General features: G+C 37.5%; 2 protein-coding genes across 3 annotated transcripts in view; one reads left to right on the forward strand and one right to left on the reverse strand.

Moving 5' to 3' along the window:
- The window catches only part of gps1 (G protein pathway suppressor 1), a 46,007-nt gene extending 36,634 nt beyond the window's left edge, over positions 1 to 9,373 (reverse strand). The window contains exons 1-2 of the mRNA XM_072558526.1: positions 9,265 to 9,373; positions 1,029 to 1,121 (exon numbers count right to left, since the gene is read on the reverse strand). Coding sequence (XP_072414627.1) covers positions 1,029 to 1,121; positions 9,265 to 9,309 — 138 coding nt within the window. The 5' untranslated portion in view covers positions 9,310 to 9,373. The remainder of the gene's footprint in view (positions 1 to 1,028; positions 1,122 to 9,264) is intronic.
- A 5,314-nt stretch (positions 9,374 to 14,687) lies between these two features.
- LOC140463978 (beta-1,3-N-acetylglucosaminyltransferase radical fringe-like) overlaps positions 14,688 to 18,617 on the forward strand; it is a 53,831-nt gene continuing 49,901 nt past the window's right edge. The window contains exon 1 of one of the 2 annotated variants that reach the window (XM_072558529.1): positions 14,688 to 15,407. In XM_072558529.1, the coding sequence (XP_072414630.1) occupies positions 14,868 to 15,407 (540 nt within the window). In that variant the 5' untranslated portion in view covers positions 14,688 to 14,867. The remainder of the gene's footprint in view (positions 15,408 to 18,617) is intronic. The other variant, XM_072558528.1, reaches the window with a different exon arrangement.

The raw sequence follows: 18,617 nt of genomic DNA on the forward strand, positions 1-18,617 counted from the left end.
TTCAGCACCATTCCAGACATTCAATCACTGGTCAACATTAGTTTTTAAGCTGACATTGTGTCTCCGCTAAAATATCTTGATCAACAAAGAAAAAACTATTGGTCTTTTCTGAATAATGCCATGGGAGTCTGCTTTTCACAGGAATTTCAAAACTGGGGAAAAAAAATTGGTTTAGTATCTAATTTGAAGAATGGCTCAATTACGATGCATTGCAGGGGATCAGTTAGCTCAGCTGGCTATTCTTTGATGTAGAGTGATGCCAACAGTGTGAGTTCAATTCCTGCTCTGGCAGAGATTACCAAGAAGGACTCGCCTTCTCAACATCTTTTCCTTGCCCAAGGCTTAGTGACCCTCAGGTTAAACCACCACCAGTCATCTCTCCCCCAAGAGAGCAGTCTTTTGGTCTGGTAAGACTATGGTGACTTTACATCTCATGTATTACAATGAAAAGGCACTCTTGACTTTAATAAAACAAAGAATTGTGGATGCTGAAAACCTGAAACAAAAACAGAAATTGCTGGAGACACTCTTCTGAAGAAGAGTCACTGAACCTGACACTTTGTCTCTGCTTCTTTCCACAGATGCTACCAGACCTGTAAAGTTTCTCCAGCAATTATGTGGCACTCTTGACTTCTTCCTGCTTTGAAGCCAGAATGATGATTCAGAATAGACAATGGCAACTAAGCAAAACTGAGTTAAAAAATTATGATGGACAGTCTTATGTTTCTGCACAAAGTGAAAATTCTTGAATACTTCATGGTCTATGTTTAAGATGATTACAATGAAGTACTATAGCTGATGGTATGGTATCACACTGCAACAGAAGAAAGCTGTTCAGTAAGCTTGCATCAACTATACAATTAGTTACACTCTTCTGATCTTACTTTACGTAGGCATTCAATTCTATGACAACTATTATATCTGCTTTCATAATCCTTATGTTCCAGATCATAACACTTGTTGGGTAAATGACATTCCCCTCCTCTTTCCTCTGGATCTTTTGCCAATTATCTTAAGTATTGACATACCAGTGTCGGATTCTCAACTACGTAGTTTGTGTCAGGTGCATTCTGCTGATCATCCTGAGGGTCAGCATCTATTTGCATTGGTTCCACTGCTCCCTTGGGCGAAAAGACAGAAAAGCAAATTTAGTTCTAAGCATTGATCAGGCAGATTTTCTAAGTTACTATATTTAACTTACATAATAAATCAAAATGTCAGAATACAGGGAATAAAAGTAACACAAACCTATATTTGATAGTTCAACTGGTTGTCATTGCTATAAAAAAAGTTTCATGTTTAAAAAATTAATGTTTTATTTAACATTGATCATAGTAAAATTAATGAACTTAATCAAGTACCCTGGCATAATTTGTGAATGTATTTTTTTTTAAAAAGCATGCTCAATTTCTTATTGACTTGGAGGATAACACATTGGTCACACACAAATCAGCATTACTGACCAAGCTGTTTGGTATAGAAGTGAAGTGTTTCCTGTCCACCCCAAAACAGATATCAAAATGTTGAATGGACAGCAACATTTGACAGGGAAAAAAAACTCACGCTGGTATTTCAGTGAATGCAACTAGGTTCGCATGATAATTTATTCAATTTAACAAAAAAAAACTGGCTTGGCAACATAATCGCTTTATTCAATTGCTTGATCCAATTCCACCTATAGCTGGGCTCACTGTTTCAGTGAGGTTTGGCTATGGCTTTAAAAACGCGAATAGAGGGAGTTGGCTAATTGTGCGTACAGACTTTCAGCAGTGAAATTTTAGAATAACCAAAAACATGGTACTGACAATTAAAAATACACATTGCAGGTCAGCATCCTGTCACCATGCTGATCTAAGTAGGGTTGCTAACAGGCATGACTTTAATGATTCTGTGCTGTTTTTATATATGCTGTTCACAAAATTCCAAGAATTGTGCTCCATAAAGCAAGTGTAATAAATCATTAACAAAATTACAATTATTTCCAGGGTTATTTGAGGATTGCAAAACTCAGCACATTACAGCCATTCTAGAACTTACAGACAGTTTACCTACATGCTCAATATGTATAAAGTATTTGTTTTTTTTCTCTCTCTCTTGGATGCAAACCTTACAATTACAAAGAAAAGTATATTTCCCACCCAATTTCACAGACAACACCCTGTTCTTTTTGGTGACAGCAAAAATAGTCTACTTGGTTTTAACATGAAAGAATATTGGTGCAATTAACAAACAACAGCTACAGCTCTACAGTGACATTCAATATTTTAGCTGGTTTGAATTAGGAAAATTGGTTTCTCATGTAAATTTAATAATTCTTTATGAATCAAAATTATCTGTTCTATCAAGATGTTGTCGATCAAGAAAAATGTCCCAATGTTTTTATTAGCCTGGATTGATTCATTACATTGCTTAAAACAAAAAAAGGTTAATAATGTGATTGGAATTTTTTTTTAAAAAGCTATACATCTATACCATCCTTCTTCCATTTGACTCTTGTAATCTTGGCATCAACAAAAGTCATTCATTTTAAGTAGCAAATCAAGTCCTGAAAATTCATGTCACAGAATGCTGCTGCTTTAAATGTTTCAGTGGCTCAACAGTTCTTTAACCTTTGGAATTATATTAGGACTAGGATCAAAATTCAAGAGTACTGAAGAAAACAAAACTAATTTTGGATCTTCAGCTAAAGACACCATTAACGTCTAGCAAGCTGGATAGAAACTGTATAAACCGTTCATTAAACATTCCAGAAAATAAGAGAAAGATTAGGTAACTGGCGCGACTATATCAGTCAAATTCATCAATTAAATTTTATATAAAAATCATTGAACAGAATTACAAGAGATGTATCATTGAGATCTTGTTATTTATTCCAAGAGTGCACACTTGTAAACAAAAACAGGAAGCTTTGAAAAACTCAGCAAGTCTAGCAGCATCTACAGGGAGCAAAGAACTAATATTGAGTTCAATCCTGCACTTTATTTGGAGACATCTTAAACTCAAAATATTAACTCTGTTTACCTTTCCAGAGATGCTGCCTAACCTGTTCAGCTTTTACAGTACCAGCTAGTTTCATTTAAGTTTCAGCATTTAACTTTTATTGCACTCTTGTAAATGATCTCAAGTCTCCTTCATACAGCCCATATTATAAAGTGATTAAAAATTAAATCTGTGAGCTGCACCTTATAATCCTAACATTTTCTCTAGGACTCAAAAGTATCAACTTTGCTTTGAAAGGGCTTTTTTCTGAATTTCAAGTCATGCTTTCTTCAGCTAGCAGAATGCTGATATAAATTTTAGACAGCTTTTTTTCACAATTTGATAATTTCAATAAAAGGCTGATATCCAATTAAGAACACAATAGTTGTGCCTGGTCTATGAGACAAAGTTTCTTCCTAGATATAAATAACCCTTCACTTGACAATTCTCAACTCTATTCCAATTAAATTACTAACGAAGTCTAACAGTATCACAGAAAATTAAGAAGCACATTGTTAATATATTACAAATAAGCGACAGTGTACAGAAGAATTAATTGGATAATGATATTTTAACTTGGGTAAAATTTTAACAGCCATGGGAAGTTCTGCTTAAAGGATATTCCAACACTCATGTGATCTATTCTCAATGCAGCATAATTACTATTTTAAAAATAATATTTAATCTTTTTGTCAGTTATTTGAACTTTGGATCCCAAGGTTTACAGCTGGATTTTAGGTTACAGGCTGAATTTCTTATTCAAATATTCAGTCCTTTCTAGAACCTTGTCTCACTTGCCTCTGGCATGCTGAGAGGCAAACTGACAGTAATATTCAGGAACTGCTGCCATCTTAACATGTCTTAGAAGGCACCCAAAACTTTATCAATCACCAAAGATTACAATAGCATATAACTTTCTCTAGTATTAACAGATGAATGATATCAACAACATTGACACTGAAACATTTTCATTTAAAAGGTATGCTCTCCTATAGCAAACTAAAATGAAATCACGCATGAGCTATGTGCTTCCTTTATCAACTTTCCTGGTGATCGAGGTACCTCATAGAGCAGAGTGCAGGCTGACAAGCTGGCGCTAAGGCTGAAATCTCCTGCCGTGCTATGTAGAAACAAGTCTGATCTACTGCTGTGAGGTGTCAGGTAAAGATCTGACAGCGAAGAGGTGGCTGAGCTGGGAGTGGAGCTATCTCGACACCCTTCCTGACTATCTGCATTCCCTGTCCCTGCAACAGTGCTTGCCTGGGAAAGAGGAATGAAATTCGCAGTTACTAGAGTTCTAAACTGGTGCTTAGAGTTAAAATATAATCCAACTATAATTATTCAAAATTTAAATTATGCAGCAATTTAAAGCGACAATGTAAACAATTGCAACTATTGTTTTCACTACATATAAAATCCAGAATTTATTAATGTATTAAGATCTTGCACACGGTATGCACTTTGTGCAAATGTCATCCTTGCCCAATATAACTACTGCCATCACATTTTTATTGTTGCAAAATAGTATTGCCTCCAAACAGTATGAAAACCATTTTTAAAAAACTGTCAAAAAGGTGTGGTTGGTGTATGCAGATAACTAACTTCTATTGAACATATTCAAGCAATTGTCAATCATTTTGCAAATAATTCAGGAGAAAAGACAGAAGTCAGCAGCAAGAATGTGGAAACTCAAAGAATGAATTCGGTACGGACTTGAGTATTATTTGATAACAAAACATGCTATCAAAAGATAATGTGAGTCATTTGGTTCTGTGTTACATTTGAGAAATTTTTTTTAAGATTAGATTCCCTCCAGTGTGGAAACAGGCCCTTCAGCCCAACAAGTCCACACCTACCCTCCGAAGAGTAACCCACCTAGACCCATTTCCCTCTGACTAATACACCTAACACTATGGGCAATTTAGCACGGCCAATTCACCTGACGTGCACATCTTTGGACTGTGGGAGGAAACCGGAGCATGCGGAGAAAACCCATGCAGACACAAGGAGAATGTGCAAACTCCACACTGAGTCGCCCGATGAATCAAACCTTGGTCCCTGACACTGTTAGACAGCAGTGATAACCACTGAGCAACCGTGCCGTTTTGCAAAATCATTAACCAATACTGCTTTAAATAGACAAAGATACAACTAATATTCTTTAACGATATGTCAGAAAATTAATGTACCAATTTTTACCATATCGATTGTAGTAATGCTATTTAATATATAATTTATTAGCTAACACACCTTGATTGAAAAAAAATCAGGGACCATGGTCCTTTGCATATACTGAATATTAAAATGATTTAAAATTTAAACAATTGCTATTTCAACATAGTTTGCACTATTGTTTGTCACTACATAATGAGCCAAAACACAAAACCTCAACTTTTCAACGTTAAGGTCTGTAAATGGGTGGGAATTAAAAGCCCAGAGAAAGAAGAACGCCAAGTAAGAACAGGAGTAAACTTTTTACTACGTTCAAAGGCTGTTCCAACATTGTATTCCATATGGGCTAACTTTGCGCTTCAAAAGAAAAGGCAGAAAGATTGTGAAAAATCTCTACAACTTTGCTCTGCTGATAAAATAAAATGCCAAGAGTGTTTATTGAACATTTTACACAAGCCGTTCAAACAAAACTTCCAGCGACACTAAAAATTAATTAGTCTAACATTAAATAAATTTTTAATCTTGGTCTCATTGACTAATACTATTTCAAAACCCTGAACGTTTACTAAACTCTGAACTTTTACCAAAGTTGGTTGTTGCTACATTTTGAACACAAGCCCAATAAATTGTGTGAACAACTTTTAAAGATTGGGTTACCACACACTCAGAGTCATTCGACTACTAATTGTGAACACAGCCCTTAATATAACTATTTAACGGTAATTAAAATAATCAAAAAGATCAAGGTAGAATTTCAATTATACAACAACAAAGAGATAAGAAGGAAATATTTAATTAAGATATTACCATGGCTGTCGTACCAACTAGCAAACAACCAGGGAAACAAAATATGGTCCATAACTAAGTTAGAAGTAGATTAAATTTTCCTTTACACCAAAATAATCTCTATTTAATATTCTGCTCCTCGGAAGCATCATCTAAAGAAAAGGTTAGTTATCAATGCTCAATGATGACAACCAGCTCAACTTTAAACATTCACTGGCCTTCTCCACTATTGTTAAATAATCAAACTACTCAACTGACATCCAATGCTCCATAGTTAGAAATTTCCTCCAGTTAAATATTGGGATGACTGAAGCCACTGTTTTCAGGTTCCTCACAAACAATATTCCACTGATTCCCTGACAACAATCCAAGCTTAAACCAGTCTGTTCACTGCCTTGATATCAAGATGAGCTTGCAACGTCATATTTGTGCCATCACTTCTACCTGCATAAATCATTAAACTTTGCTTGTATTTTAGCTCATCTGCTACTGAAACTCTTCTAAACATTCATTACTTCCAAACTTGACTTTTCTAATGTATTCCTTACAAGTCTTTCTGAATCTTCCTCCACATAAACAGAGGTCATCTAAAAGTCTTACTCATGTCTTAACTCAAACTGTTCTCCAATCATTCTTGTGCTTGCTGACCGACAGTGGCTTCCAGTCAAGCAGCATCTTGATTTTAAAATTATTGTGCTTATTTTCAAATTTAAGACCATACCCTGCTCTAATTCTGGCTTCTTGAACATTCCCAATTATAATCTACCATTGATTACTATGCCTTCAGTTATCTATGTCCCAACCTCTGGAATACCTTCCTTATACCATGCTTTTCTTCCTTAAAAAAAAGTTCTTAAATTCTCTCTCTCTCTCTCTCTGTCCAAACTTTTGGTCATCTGACCAAACATCCCCTTATGTGGATTGGTGTCATATTTTGTTTCATAAAGTCCCTGTGAAGAGTCTTGGAATGTTTCAATACATTAAACATTTGTTGCAATTATGATGATAACTCTTTACATATCACAAAAGGGATGACAATTGTCATTGCTAAAATAACATTTCTTTACTTAGTAGCCAATAGTACTAGAAGGGCAGGCAAATGGGAATTCAAGAATTTTGTCACTCTTGGACTATATATTGCCTTGTTATTTTTAGTAGCTACAGTGTTGAGACATTCATTGAAGTTGTTCAAGACCGACTTCTGTTGAATAAAACAAAACAACTCAAACGTTAAATGTCTACAATCTCCTCATTGATAAAGAGCTACAACAAACTTGCTTTGCAATTTATCCCATTTTGACTTAATTTGCATTTGAATAACCACAATATCAAGTTAAAATGAAAAAATCCCACACTTTTTCAGACAATATAGACTGAGATAGTGACTGTGATAAGGATGGAATGAATGGTAAACAAGTAGAATTGGAAGCTAAAGTCAATGGCTGTAGTTTTTTTGACATTGAGCTAAAGGAGGTAATAATTCATCCAGGATGTCAGACAGCCTGGAAGAAGTGAGAGCTTGAGCTATGTAAAAGCTAATACTATGCCTGTGGATGATATTTTCAAGGCTTGAAATTTAAATAAGGAAAAGAGAAGCAAGAATGGATTTTTAGTGCCTTCAGACATACAAAAATGAGAAAGGAAGGAAAAGAACTTGCTGGAAATATACTGACTGCAGTCAAATTTATAGAACCATGATTGTTCTATGAAGCTGGATCTGAAAGACATTAAAAGGTAAGCATTTTTAAACAAATTAAACACTGAAGAAGAGGTAGCTCAATCACACAGAATATCATTGGTGACTTTGGCAAGGAAGCATTAGAGTGGGAAGTTTGGCAGAGATGGACATGCTGCTGAAAGGCAATTACACATTGAAGCAGCAGAAATAGATTAGAAATAATGAGATGCAAAATAGCGATATATACCTTTAAAACACTTTAACACTGCTTTTATTTTTGTATATGACGAGAATGAGTGTAATTAAAAAAAAATTCCTTCCAGCATTGTCCAACCTTTACAACTAATTAATCAGCAGAAATAGGTGTTTATCCAATGAAACTGGATAAACATTTTCTCTTCAGAATATTAGTAAAAAATTGTTAGCATGAAGCTTGACTGAAAATGTACACTCAAACTCTGGCTAGATTGCAGATTGTTTCATTCTGAGTAGAAAGATCCCTTTATCAACTATCATTTGGTCTTTTGCAAATTCAAAGCCAATCAAGTGACTATACTTCTTTGAAGAAGCCAAATTTGGTAACTAGGTTATTACCTTACCAAAATTAGGCAAAATATGGCAGTATCATTAAAATAAAAATTACTTTTTCAAATTTTAAAGACATAACTAAAAAATATTTTTGCATTTGACATTGATGTGAAGCATGTAGATAGTAGTCAAAAAAGAAAGATTTGAAATTACATTAAATTTTCAGCATAGACATGCTTGCATAAGGTAGAAAGGCAAGTGATGCCATAAAATGAGCCACCACAGTTAGTGATAGTTAAACAGAGAAAATAAAGAAAGGAATGGGATTGGATTTTTTTTACTTAAAAATTCATTTATTTGATGTCAGTAAAAATGACAAAGCCAAAAGCCTTGAACTGAGTAGCTTGCTGGAGCAGTTAAGAGTCAACCATATAGGCCAGACTGGGTAAGATGGCAAATTACATTCTTGATTGGAACTTTATGCACCAGGCAGATGTTTACACCAATCAGTAATAGCATCATGGTCTCCCTAAGAGGCTGTTTATTCAATTCCATATTTTTCAAATTCTTCAATTTAATTCATTATCAACTGAATTTACTGGTGGGATTTGAATCTTACCCTCAGAGCGTTAACCTGAGTTTCAGGATTATTACTGGAGTGTCATGACCATTATCCCCCCATTATTCCTTGAATTAAACTGAACTGATATCAAATAAAGCAGTGGACAAGAAATAATGCATCTTAAAAATGCTATTCCAAAGGGCAGGAGCCCAGCCAGGAAGCCTGTACTTTTAGGCCCATTCTCAGGTATCAATATCTCCAGGCTCCATCTGGTGAAGCAGGTGAAGAGAAACCAAAGCTGAATTTTGGGGTCTGAAACCCTTAAGTTCGGGGCTTGGAGCAAAACCATGCGCATCCAAAGCGCAAAAACTGCAAAAGGTGCCTTAGTAACAGGTTCATTCTGGCTCTATCAGCCAGCAACCAACTGTCATGTTCTCCACAGTACAGCTCCATTCGCCACGGCTCAATCTCTCCTCAGCACCCCACATGGACATTCTCCTTTCCCATCCCCACCGCACTACACCTTACTCTTCGATCGGACACCAGCGGGACTTTTTACCTGAAAATTTAATACTTGAACGGGAAGTGGCATCTTCTCCCTCATTCAGCAACTCTCAGCAGCCACAGAGCAGCTCCTCATCCGGGCACTCTCATCACTGAGGCGAAAGGTCAGCGCTTTCACGTTTTGCGTCATGACGTATTTGCGCCCGAAGCGTTTGCGTGGCATTGGGAGAAAGCCCCGCATAAACATGGCGGTGCTTCCACACCTCCCCTGCCCCCCCCCAAATTGATCTTGCCCAGTGTTCCAGGTTGGTCAACCTGCTTCCTTAATTTAGTGGATCCAGCATTTTGTATGTAAACCAGCTCCAATCTAGTAAAAGATCATTTAAAAATGATTTTTGTTTTAAAAAGCCCACCAATTTGCAAATTATGAAAGGTTTCTTGTTCATTTACATTATATATTTACATATCAGTATAGAATCTCTAAACTGTAAATTGGCATGTGTAAGGCAATCCGGAGAATGGAATGGTCAGATCTTTCATTTCGTCATTATATTTATTTTCGTTATTTGTCAACCTGTACTTCAATGTCTACCACAATGCCATTGCTTCCCTTTAATTGACTGATATCTTTAAGAAGTTGGGACAACTATTGAGATGCTTTGCAACTAATGAATCATTTTTTAAGTGTAGTGTGATGTGTCCTCTAGTATTATGTTAAGTCTTGTGCAATGAACATTGAAATAGGGTTTTTATTGAGAACAAATTTCAGAAGATATACTCATAATCAAGACTATCACATGGCATGATGTCACACAGGTATAATCACTTAGATCTCTTAAATTTCCAATCACTTAATCTGAACTATCAACAGCTTTTCTCCATCAGCATCCTACACCAAAGACCCCCACACCCCCACGCCAAGTTATTGCATAAATGCTCTCTCCTCCACACTTCACCAACTCTGATGAAGAGTCAACCAGACTTGAAACGTTAGCTTGCTATCTCCATGGATGCTGTATGACCCACTGTGATCTCCAGCATTTGTTGTTTTCAGTAATTTGCTCTTAAAGATAGGTGCTTGCCTGATCATAGATACACTAGGAGAAAGTGAGGACTGCAGATACTGGAGACCAGAGTTGAAAAGTGTGGTGCTGGAAAAGCACAGCAGGCCAGGCAGCATCCCGAGGAGCAGGAGAATTGACGTTTTGGGCATAAGCCCTTCTTCAGGAACTCCTGCTCCTCGGATGCTGCCTGGCCTGCTACACTTTTCCAGCACCACACTTTTAAACTCTGATCATAGATACAAACAATATTATAACATTCCCCAATTATTCATTAAAGAATTGGATTTCTCCCATGAGAAACATATACAAGATCACAGATCAAAAATAACAGATAACATATTTGACTGCATGGAGTGGATATAATATGCTGGATTACTCACTTCCGTCCTGGAATGCTTGCAACATATTGAGAATAGTTGTCAGACATGATGTGCTGTGGAACAACAAATGTGCTGAAGACAGCAGTTAATGTTGTAGCAACTGTGGAACTGGTAGTATTCTTGACTTGCTGGATGAAAGGAAATTGGGTAAAGTAATCTGTCAGCAATATGTAGTTTTATAGTGTATATATGTCTGTTGAACCATGGTTCAGAGGCAAGTTTCTAAAGCATAATATTTTTCCTCTAATAATAGCAAAATACTATGGATGCTGGACATCTGAAACAAACGCAGAGAATGCTGGAGAAACTCAACAGGTCTGGCAGCATTTGTGGAGAGAGAAACAGTGTTAACTTTGTCTTTTTCAAAGAGCCATACTAAACACGAAACATTAACGATTCTATATTGACACATTCTGCCAGACCTTCTGAGTTTCTTGTTTTTGTGTTTGTTTTAGTTCTTTATACCGCTCAGATGATGAAGCTGGCAATCCTTACAGATTTTTATCGATCAATCCATGCCCTGTTGATGCCAGTCCAAAATACAGATTTGCATGCCTGCCTTTAGTCTCTGCCCGAGCGACCACTGTGATGATGGTTCAACATGACTTCATGCAAGATTTTGGGAATCAATATTTGCTTAACCTTGAAAATGATATTTCTCAATTGTCTTAACTCATGTCTGTGTGACCACAAGGAACGTTACCATCCAACAGTCCTTATGGAGACAAAGTCTTACTTCACACTAAGGATATCCTGCATTGTTCTTAGTGGTACCACCATCATGCTAAATGGGATAGATTCAGAATAGATATTGATCACTCAAATTGGATATACATGTGGTATTGACAGCCTTTAGCAGTGGCAAAATTGTATTCAACAATAATCTGTAACCTCACAGCCTCTGATATCTCATATTCTACCATCAGTATCAAACCAGGGGCTTAACTCTGGCTCAGTGGTGAGTGCAGAAGAGCACATCAGATGCAGCACCAGGCATATCTAAAATTGAGGTGCAAATTCGGTGAATTTGCAACACAGGACTACCTGAATGCTGGACAGTAGAAGCAGCATGTACTTACACCACAAGAGTTGAACTCAAAAGAAATCAAGATGGGCAATAAATGTTTGCTTTGCCAGCAACTTACACTTCCTACAAATTTAACAAAAACAAATAATTGTTGTTGTTAATGATCTGAAGTACAGATGGATCACAATGGATCCTGTACTGTGCAGGACATTGTAACTGGTAGTTTTAGAATTATGTTAGTTAGGACTGAATGATTAAGTTGTGAGGTTAAGTTTCTATAGCTAAATTGAAAACAATTAGAAATTTCGTAAAGCCTTGCCTTCCTGAATGCTTCATCCCAACTTAAATGAGTAAATGAGTAAGACAAACGCCAAGCCTTGATAGTTCAATGGACATTATTCAAATTTATTTTATGTACTTACTCTATGTAACAATAATAAATTTGAGTTTTGTCCAGTTCTCAGGCAGTACACTAGATGGAATGCTTCTCAGAAGCATGGTCTTTCACCCAATACATGACAACCAGCTAGCCACACACCTTGCTAAAAGTCTAGTTTCTGTTAGCAGATGAATGTTGACAACAATTGTGAAAACACTGAAATGTTCTGAACTGAATCCTATGAGAATTGAAGTGAAAAAAAACTTAAATAAAAAGAACAGAAAGTATATAAGCCAATACAATTTAATGTTTTTCTTTGCCTTCATGTTGAGAAATGTTAAATAAAAAAAGTATGCCTGATTGAATGTGTATATTTGCAATGAGATAATGCCAAGGAAATGGTGTCATGCTGTTTTTGAGTCGGTTAAGATTCTCATTCGAATTTACATTTAAGGTTCAGTATTCATTTTGCACCTGTACTAAATGTGAAATATGAATGCAACATAGAACTGGATAGGTGGCCTGGGACCTGAGGCAAGTTTTGCTCGATTAGCCAAATGAAAAATGTGTGAACATTCTTTCGTCCTGTAGGCAAGGTCGTTTTATAGCTGAAAAACAAATTCATGATTGAAGACTGGCAAGAAGCAGCTGATAGTTGAAAACACCTCAATGACAGCATAACTGAGAGGAACCGAGGTCATACCGGAGGAAGCAACCAGCCAAAGTTATGTAGGTAGTTGCTTATAAGTGTTTAAAGGATGCCAAAAGGTATGACACTAATGTATGGCAAAATAGAGACACTCCAAGTATAAAGCAAGAAGTGTATGCCAGCTTCAACACTTTTAATGGAGTGTATTCTCCATATCTTATATGAAGACTGCAGCAAAACATTTTATAGTGGTATGTCAATTTGTTGAGCACTGATGGCTACATTCAAATTCAATTTTCAGAAATCAGGCCACAGCCATTGTAACCAATAGATCATCTCTTCTAGATTAAACATTAATAGTTTAAGTTCATGCTATAAAGCGTATTCCATCTTTTGCAGATTAAGTTGCAAATTAATTTGAGAGAACTATTTCAATTCATTTTGAGTATGCTCTTGGATTCATTTGTGTGAATTTTATAGGAGCTGCAATTTGGAAATGTCTATTCTCAGTATGAGTGGGTTCTTGTGGTGCCAGGAGTCCCAGCTTCAAGTCCCACATGCTCCAGAAGTGTGTGTAATAACATCTCTGAACAGGTTGATTAGAAAATATCCTAAAATAGGCATTGTGATTGATTAGCACTAAAGAAACTGTTCCATCATCATCAGAGTTAAGATTTAAACACCATTAGGATTTTGCACTAACATCACCACAAGCAGTATTTCCCAAGACTGATGGCTACAGCAATAATCACCTTTATTGGACCAACATCAAATTCAACACAAAGATTGTACTCACCATACTTTGTTCTAGTTTGGACATTTTGTTTTCTTTAACGGGCCTATTTTTAAATGGGCACTTAGGAATACCTTGCTTACTTGGCGGTATTTCCATCAACCCTGAACAGAAGTCAGTCTCATACAGCTGGAACTGATTTCTCCCAACAATTTAACATCTCTTCTTAATTTTTCTATATATTCATTTTGATTTTTTCATTACAAGGATGGGATGGACATTTGAGAAGGCTGGCAGCCTTTCCTTGACAGCTGGCCTGGTAGATGGATTCTGTAGATGGGAGATTAGCCTTTGTGATTTTCTGGGCCGAGTTCACCACTCTCTGTAACTATCTCAGACCTTGAATGGTACAGTTGCCAGACCAGGTAGTGAAAAATCCAGACAGAATGCTCTCAATGGCGCAGATATAAAAGTTGGCAAGAGTATTCGATTCTTCCTCAGGCAGCTGAGAAAATTTGGCATGACAGTGAATACCCTTGCCAACTTTTATAGGTGCGCCATCTAGAGTGTTCTGTCTGGATGTGCCCCGGCCTGGCATGACGACTGTACCAGTCAAGATCGGAGACGGTTACAGAGAGTGTTGAACTTGGCCCGGACAATCACAAAGGCCAACCTCCCGTCTATAGAATCCATCTACCAGGCCCGCTGTCAAGGAAAGGCTGCCAGCATTCTCAAAGATCCATCCCACCCTGGCAATGCTTTTCTACAACCTCTACCATCGAGGAGAAGCCTGAATACCCACCAGCCGGTTTTGTTAACAGTTTCTACTCTACTGTTGTTAGAATACTGAATGGACTCACAAACGCTTAGCATTCACCTGTACCTGTGTTTTTTGTTTTGCTGCAGTTTACCTATTATTTACTTATCTATGCTATTTAACTCTCTGATCTGCCTGTATTGCTCGCAAAACACAGCTTTTCACTGTGCCTCGGTACACGTGACAATAAATTCAATTCATTCATTTATTTATTTTTAAAACAATTACGGCTAATAACACAACAGGGGGTGAAAAGCTAGATAATGCGAGTCAAAAGTTCTGCCTTAAACTGTGGGAAAGACCAACTTTATTCTGTGTAAATTAGATTTGGCCACAGCCTAGTCCTCCACGTGAGGTGGCGATCCAATTTAAAGGAAGGAGTTGCTCAGCTGGAGTGAGCTCTTGCATGTTCACGGTCTGCTTGTTGTTCTTCAGAATTGGAAACAAACACTGCTACGAAGGAACCGGATCGAGAGTCTGTGGTTGTGACAGTAGTCAGTGGGAGAAGGTTCTCCAGGGTCCCCATCAGACATGGGAGCGGTTCTGGACGTGTCCGAGTGCCAGCAGTGCAGCTGCTCTGCCCCCGGGGGCTGAGGCTGAGCACAGACGATGCGTTTACGATCGAGTGCAAACAGTAAACTCTGTTTCCTGCTCTCCCTGACTCTCTGCGCCTCTCTTCTGCTCCTGATGGGACTCCAGCAGTGGGGACCCTCGGATCTGCAGCTCTCTCGGTCCCTGCAGCCCTTCAGACAGACCCCCCGTACCCTTGGAAATGCAACCGCGGACAGAAGCCTCTGTAAAGAGGAGAGACGAAGCGGAGCCGCTTCAGCGGGGAGCTCCACCGCTGACTCCAGCAGCGCATTTAAAAGAGAGGACAGCCGCCACCAAGTTGCAAAATCGGACAAAGTTCTCCGGACTTACACCAAAGCGAAAGGGCTGCAGGATTTTGCGAAGAACTCGACAGTGAAAGATCAGCGAGGTCCCGGACCTTGGGAGAAAGCTGCAGCGCTCCCGTGGGACATCGCACCGCACAACAAGCATAACATGCAACTCAGTGACATTTTTATTGCGGTAAAAACTACTCGGAAGTATCACAAAGCCCGATTGGATCTGCTTTATCAGACCTGGATATCACTAGTAAAGGAACAGGTAAGTGCTGTTTCGAAACCAAGAAACATACAGTTCAGGTTTGGTATGTTTTTTTTGCAAAAGCTCTCCCGTTGCTAGCCTCTATTTCACATCATTGTGTTGTACCTGGTCCAATTGAATCTTTCTTTATGTGATCCAAACTGTGAAGTCTAGCAATCTGATTGACTCTGATCCGATAATCATCCAATATTCATACAAATCTAAGCAGAAATCTTTGGTGAGGAGTTGGTCTCCTCACTGATTTCCTTCTCAGCTTAAGGGAGCAGAGACCATTGAACATTATTCTGCTGGCATGCTTTGCCTTTGCTCAATCAGCTTGGACCTGTAGCCTTAACTCCACGGTGTGCAATGCTAAAGTAAAGAAACTTTATTCCATATACAATTTGTGGCAGCTTCCCATTTAATCCAGCTAAGTCAAAAGTGAATGATTTGAATCTTACTATAGGATAAAGTTAGAAGAAACTTGCCAAACTGCATGATGCATTGGCTAAATTCACAAACCTCTGCTTCTAACCTCCATCTTAATGATTGTTTGAGCAAACAGTGGTGTTTGCCAGTTACTAATGCTTGTCAAATCAAACACTTTTACAGATTGTAAAGGATCTTACAAAAAGTACATTATCGTTGTTCATTCTCAGTGAGCAGGGAGCTGTTTGGAAATTAATCTTTTTTTTGTAGGAAATCAGTTTTCATTGCATCTCTTCTAACCCTGAAATTATTTCAATGTTTATATAAGTCAAAACTAGAAATGGTTGGGAAAACTCAGCAGGTTTGGCACTCAGAGAAATCAGAGTTAACGTTTTGGATAGAGTGACCCTTCCTCAGAATTCGGGTCACTCGACCCGAAATGTTAACTGATTTCTTTCCACAGATGCTACCAGACTTGCTGAGTTTTTCCAACAATTTCTATTTTGTCTCTGACTTACAGCATCTGCAGTTCTTTCAGTTTTTATCTAACATTTATATGTTTGCACTGGCATGCACTCTCCATTGAAGGTGTCTCTTCAGTGTCAGAATTACTAAGCAATTCTAGTTGGCATTGTGGAATTTTTAGTAATGTTATTTATTTCCTAAATGTGACACTTCTTTTCCTCCAGTAAGTAATTGCTTATTAGGATCACTTTAAAAGTGCATTATCATTGTTCAGGAAAGGTAATGGACAAAACTGAAGCATTGACAGTTTTGATGCTTTTGATAGAATGAGATGAGCAAAATCCTTGAGATAGGGCTTCCTAGATCTAATTTCAGTTGTTCCTTTACCTTTTATAAATTTGTGCCATGGTGCTGATGTTTTGTAATTTGGCCAAAATTGTTTTTTTTGGTGTAGAACGTTTTTGGCACATAACAATTAGCAAGCTTTTAAAGTTCACAAACTGCTTTAAACAATAAATTAATTCACTGATCAAGAAGGCAAATGGAATGCTGGCCCTTATATCTAGAGGACTAGAGTAAAAGGACATACAAACCCTGGTTAGACCTCGTTTGGAGTCCTGTACTGTGAGCTCATCTGGGCCGCACACCTTAGAAAGGATGTATTGGCTTTGGACAGAGTACAACATAGGTTTACAAGAATGATATCTGGACTTTGGGGGTTAAGTTAGGAAGTGATTATACAAATTTAGGCTTATTTTCTCTAGAATTTAGAAAGTTAAGTGTTGAGTCTTCAAGATATTAACAGGAAAAGACAGGGTAGGTAAAGATAAATTATTTCCATTGGTTTGACATTCTAGAATTAGGGGGCATGGTCTAAAATGTAGGGCCAGACCATTCAGGAGAGATGTTAGGAAGCACTTTTACACACAAAGGATGGTAGTGCTTTGGAACTCTTTCCAGAAATTGCAGTTGATGCTGGATCAGTTGTTAATCTTAAATCTGAGATTGTTTAACAAAAATCTATCTAAGGTAGTAAGAGAAATGGGTCAAAGGCAGGAAATGTGGAGTGAGGCTGCACTGCAGAGCAACCATGATTTCATTGAATGGCAGAACAGGCTCGAGAGGCTGAATGGCCTACTTCAGTTCCTATGTTCTTATTTGATTTCAGTCAGCTGATTCCTTAATTTTTATGGCCACTGACGTTTTGTACTGGTTTCATTTGTTTTCCTGAAGTGTGACATAGGAACTATTTGGTCCACCTTTTGGGAGAAGATCATTGTTAATAAGCATAGTCACCAACATGTGTGTCTTACAGATACTGCAAATTTGTGCTACTCTCATAAAATCTTTTAAGCAGTTTTTAGAAGATCTGACTTGGAGCCAGGATTCTTGACAACATTTGCTGCAGCTAACTCTGTGTTTGGTATGAAATGTTACTGGTTGCTGACTAGTCGAAAAGTTCGAGCAAGGAAGAAGGAGCCCCTCTACCTTTTAACGTTCAGTAATTTAATCATCAAGGGAATAACTTGCAACCAGAAAATATTCAAGATATGATTTGATCAGATTGTCTGGTGTTTAGGCTTGAACAACTTTGAACAAATGGTGGTATTTATATAGTGTCCATTTATGTCCGGATTACCTCAAAGTGACTCCATTAGCTTGCCGCTTGCTAGAAATCAAAAGGAGATAGGGAGAAATCCAACATAATTTAATCCAAATCCAATACCTTGGAACATAATTAGGTTGACATTTAAATATAGCAGTCACAAGCTGACAGCCAGGATTAGCCCTCTCTGTCCCAGCATGGAGCAATTGTCAGTTCAACACTGGCCTACTAGCCTAGAAAACCCATTAGAATTCTCATCTTTGACTGGGACTAATTACAGTACTTCTTGAACAAAAATAGGTTGATTTAATAAGAACCATAATTTGAATGTTTCAGTTGATTTTAGGTATGGCTTTAAGCCCTGGAGATTAAATGTTAGTTATGTACAGGATTTCAGGAGTAAACAGTAGTAAACAAAATATCACTTCTCTCTCAGGAACTCTTAACTCTCTGGTTTTATTTTATCTGTTTCCTATAAATATCGCTAGATCAAATACACTATTGCTTTATATATTTGGATTGTTATTCCAGTCCATTGGAGCAATAGCAAGATGTATCAGATCTCTGTACCCAAATGAAAGAAGGATAATAAAATAAGAAATTCAAATAGTTCTGTGCTCTCCGACAATAAATGAGAGTAAAATGCATGTAAAATCAAAGCTGTTGGTTCACAGGAGGTGCTCTGTTGATTTTAATGTGGAACCTCCTAAGCCCCTTTTGATTGTTATCAA

This window comes from Chiloscyllium punctatum, chromosome 39, assembly GCF_047496795.1.
Source record: "Chiloscyllium punctatum isolate Juve2018m chromosome 39, sChiPun1.3, whole genome shotgun sequence".
In the NCBI taxonomy this organism is placed as follows: domain Eukaryota; kingdom Metazoa; phylum Chordata; class Chondrichthyes; order Orectolobiformes; family Hemiscylliidae; genus Chiloscyllium; species Chiloscyllium punctatum.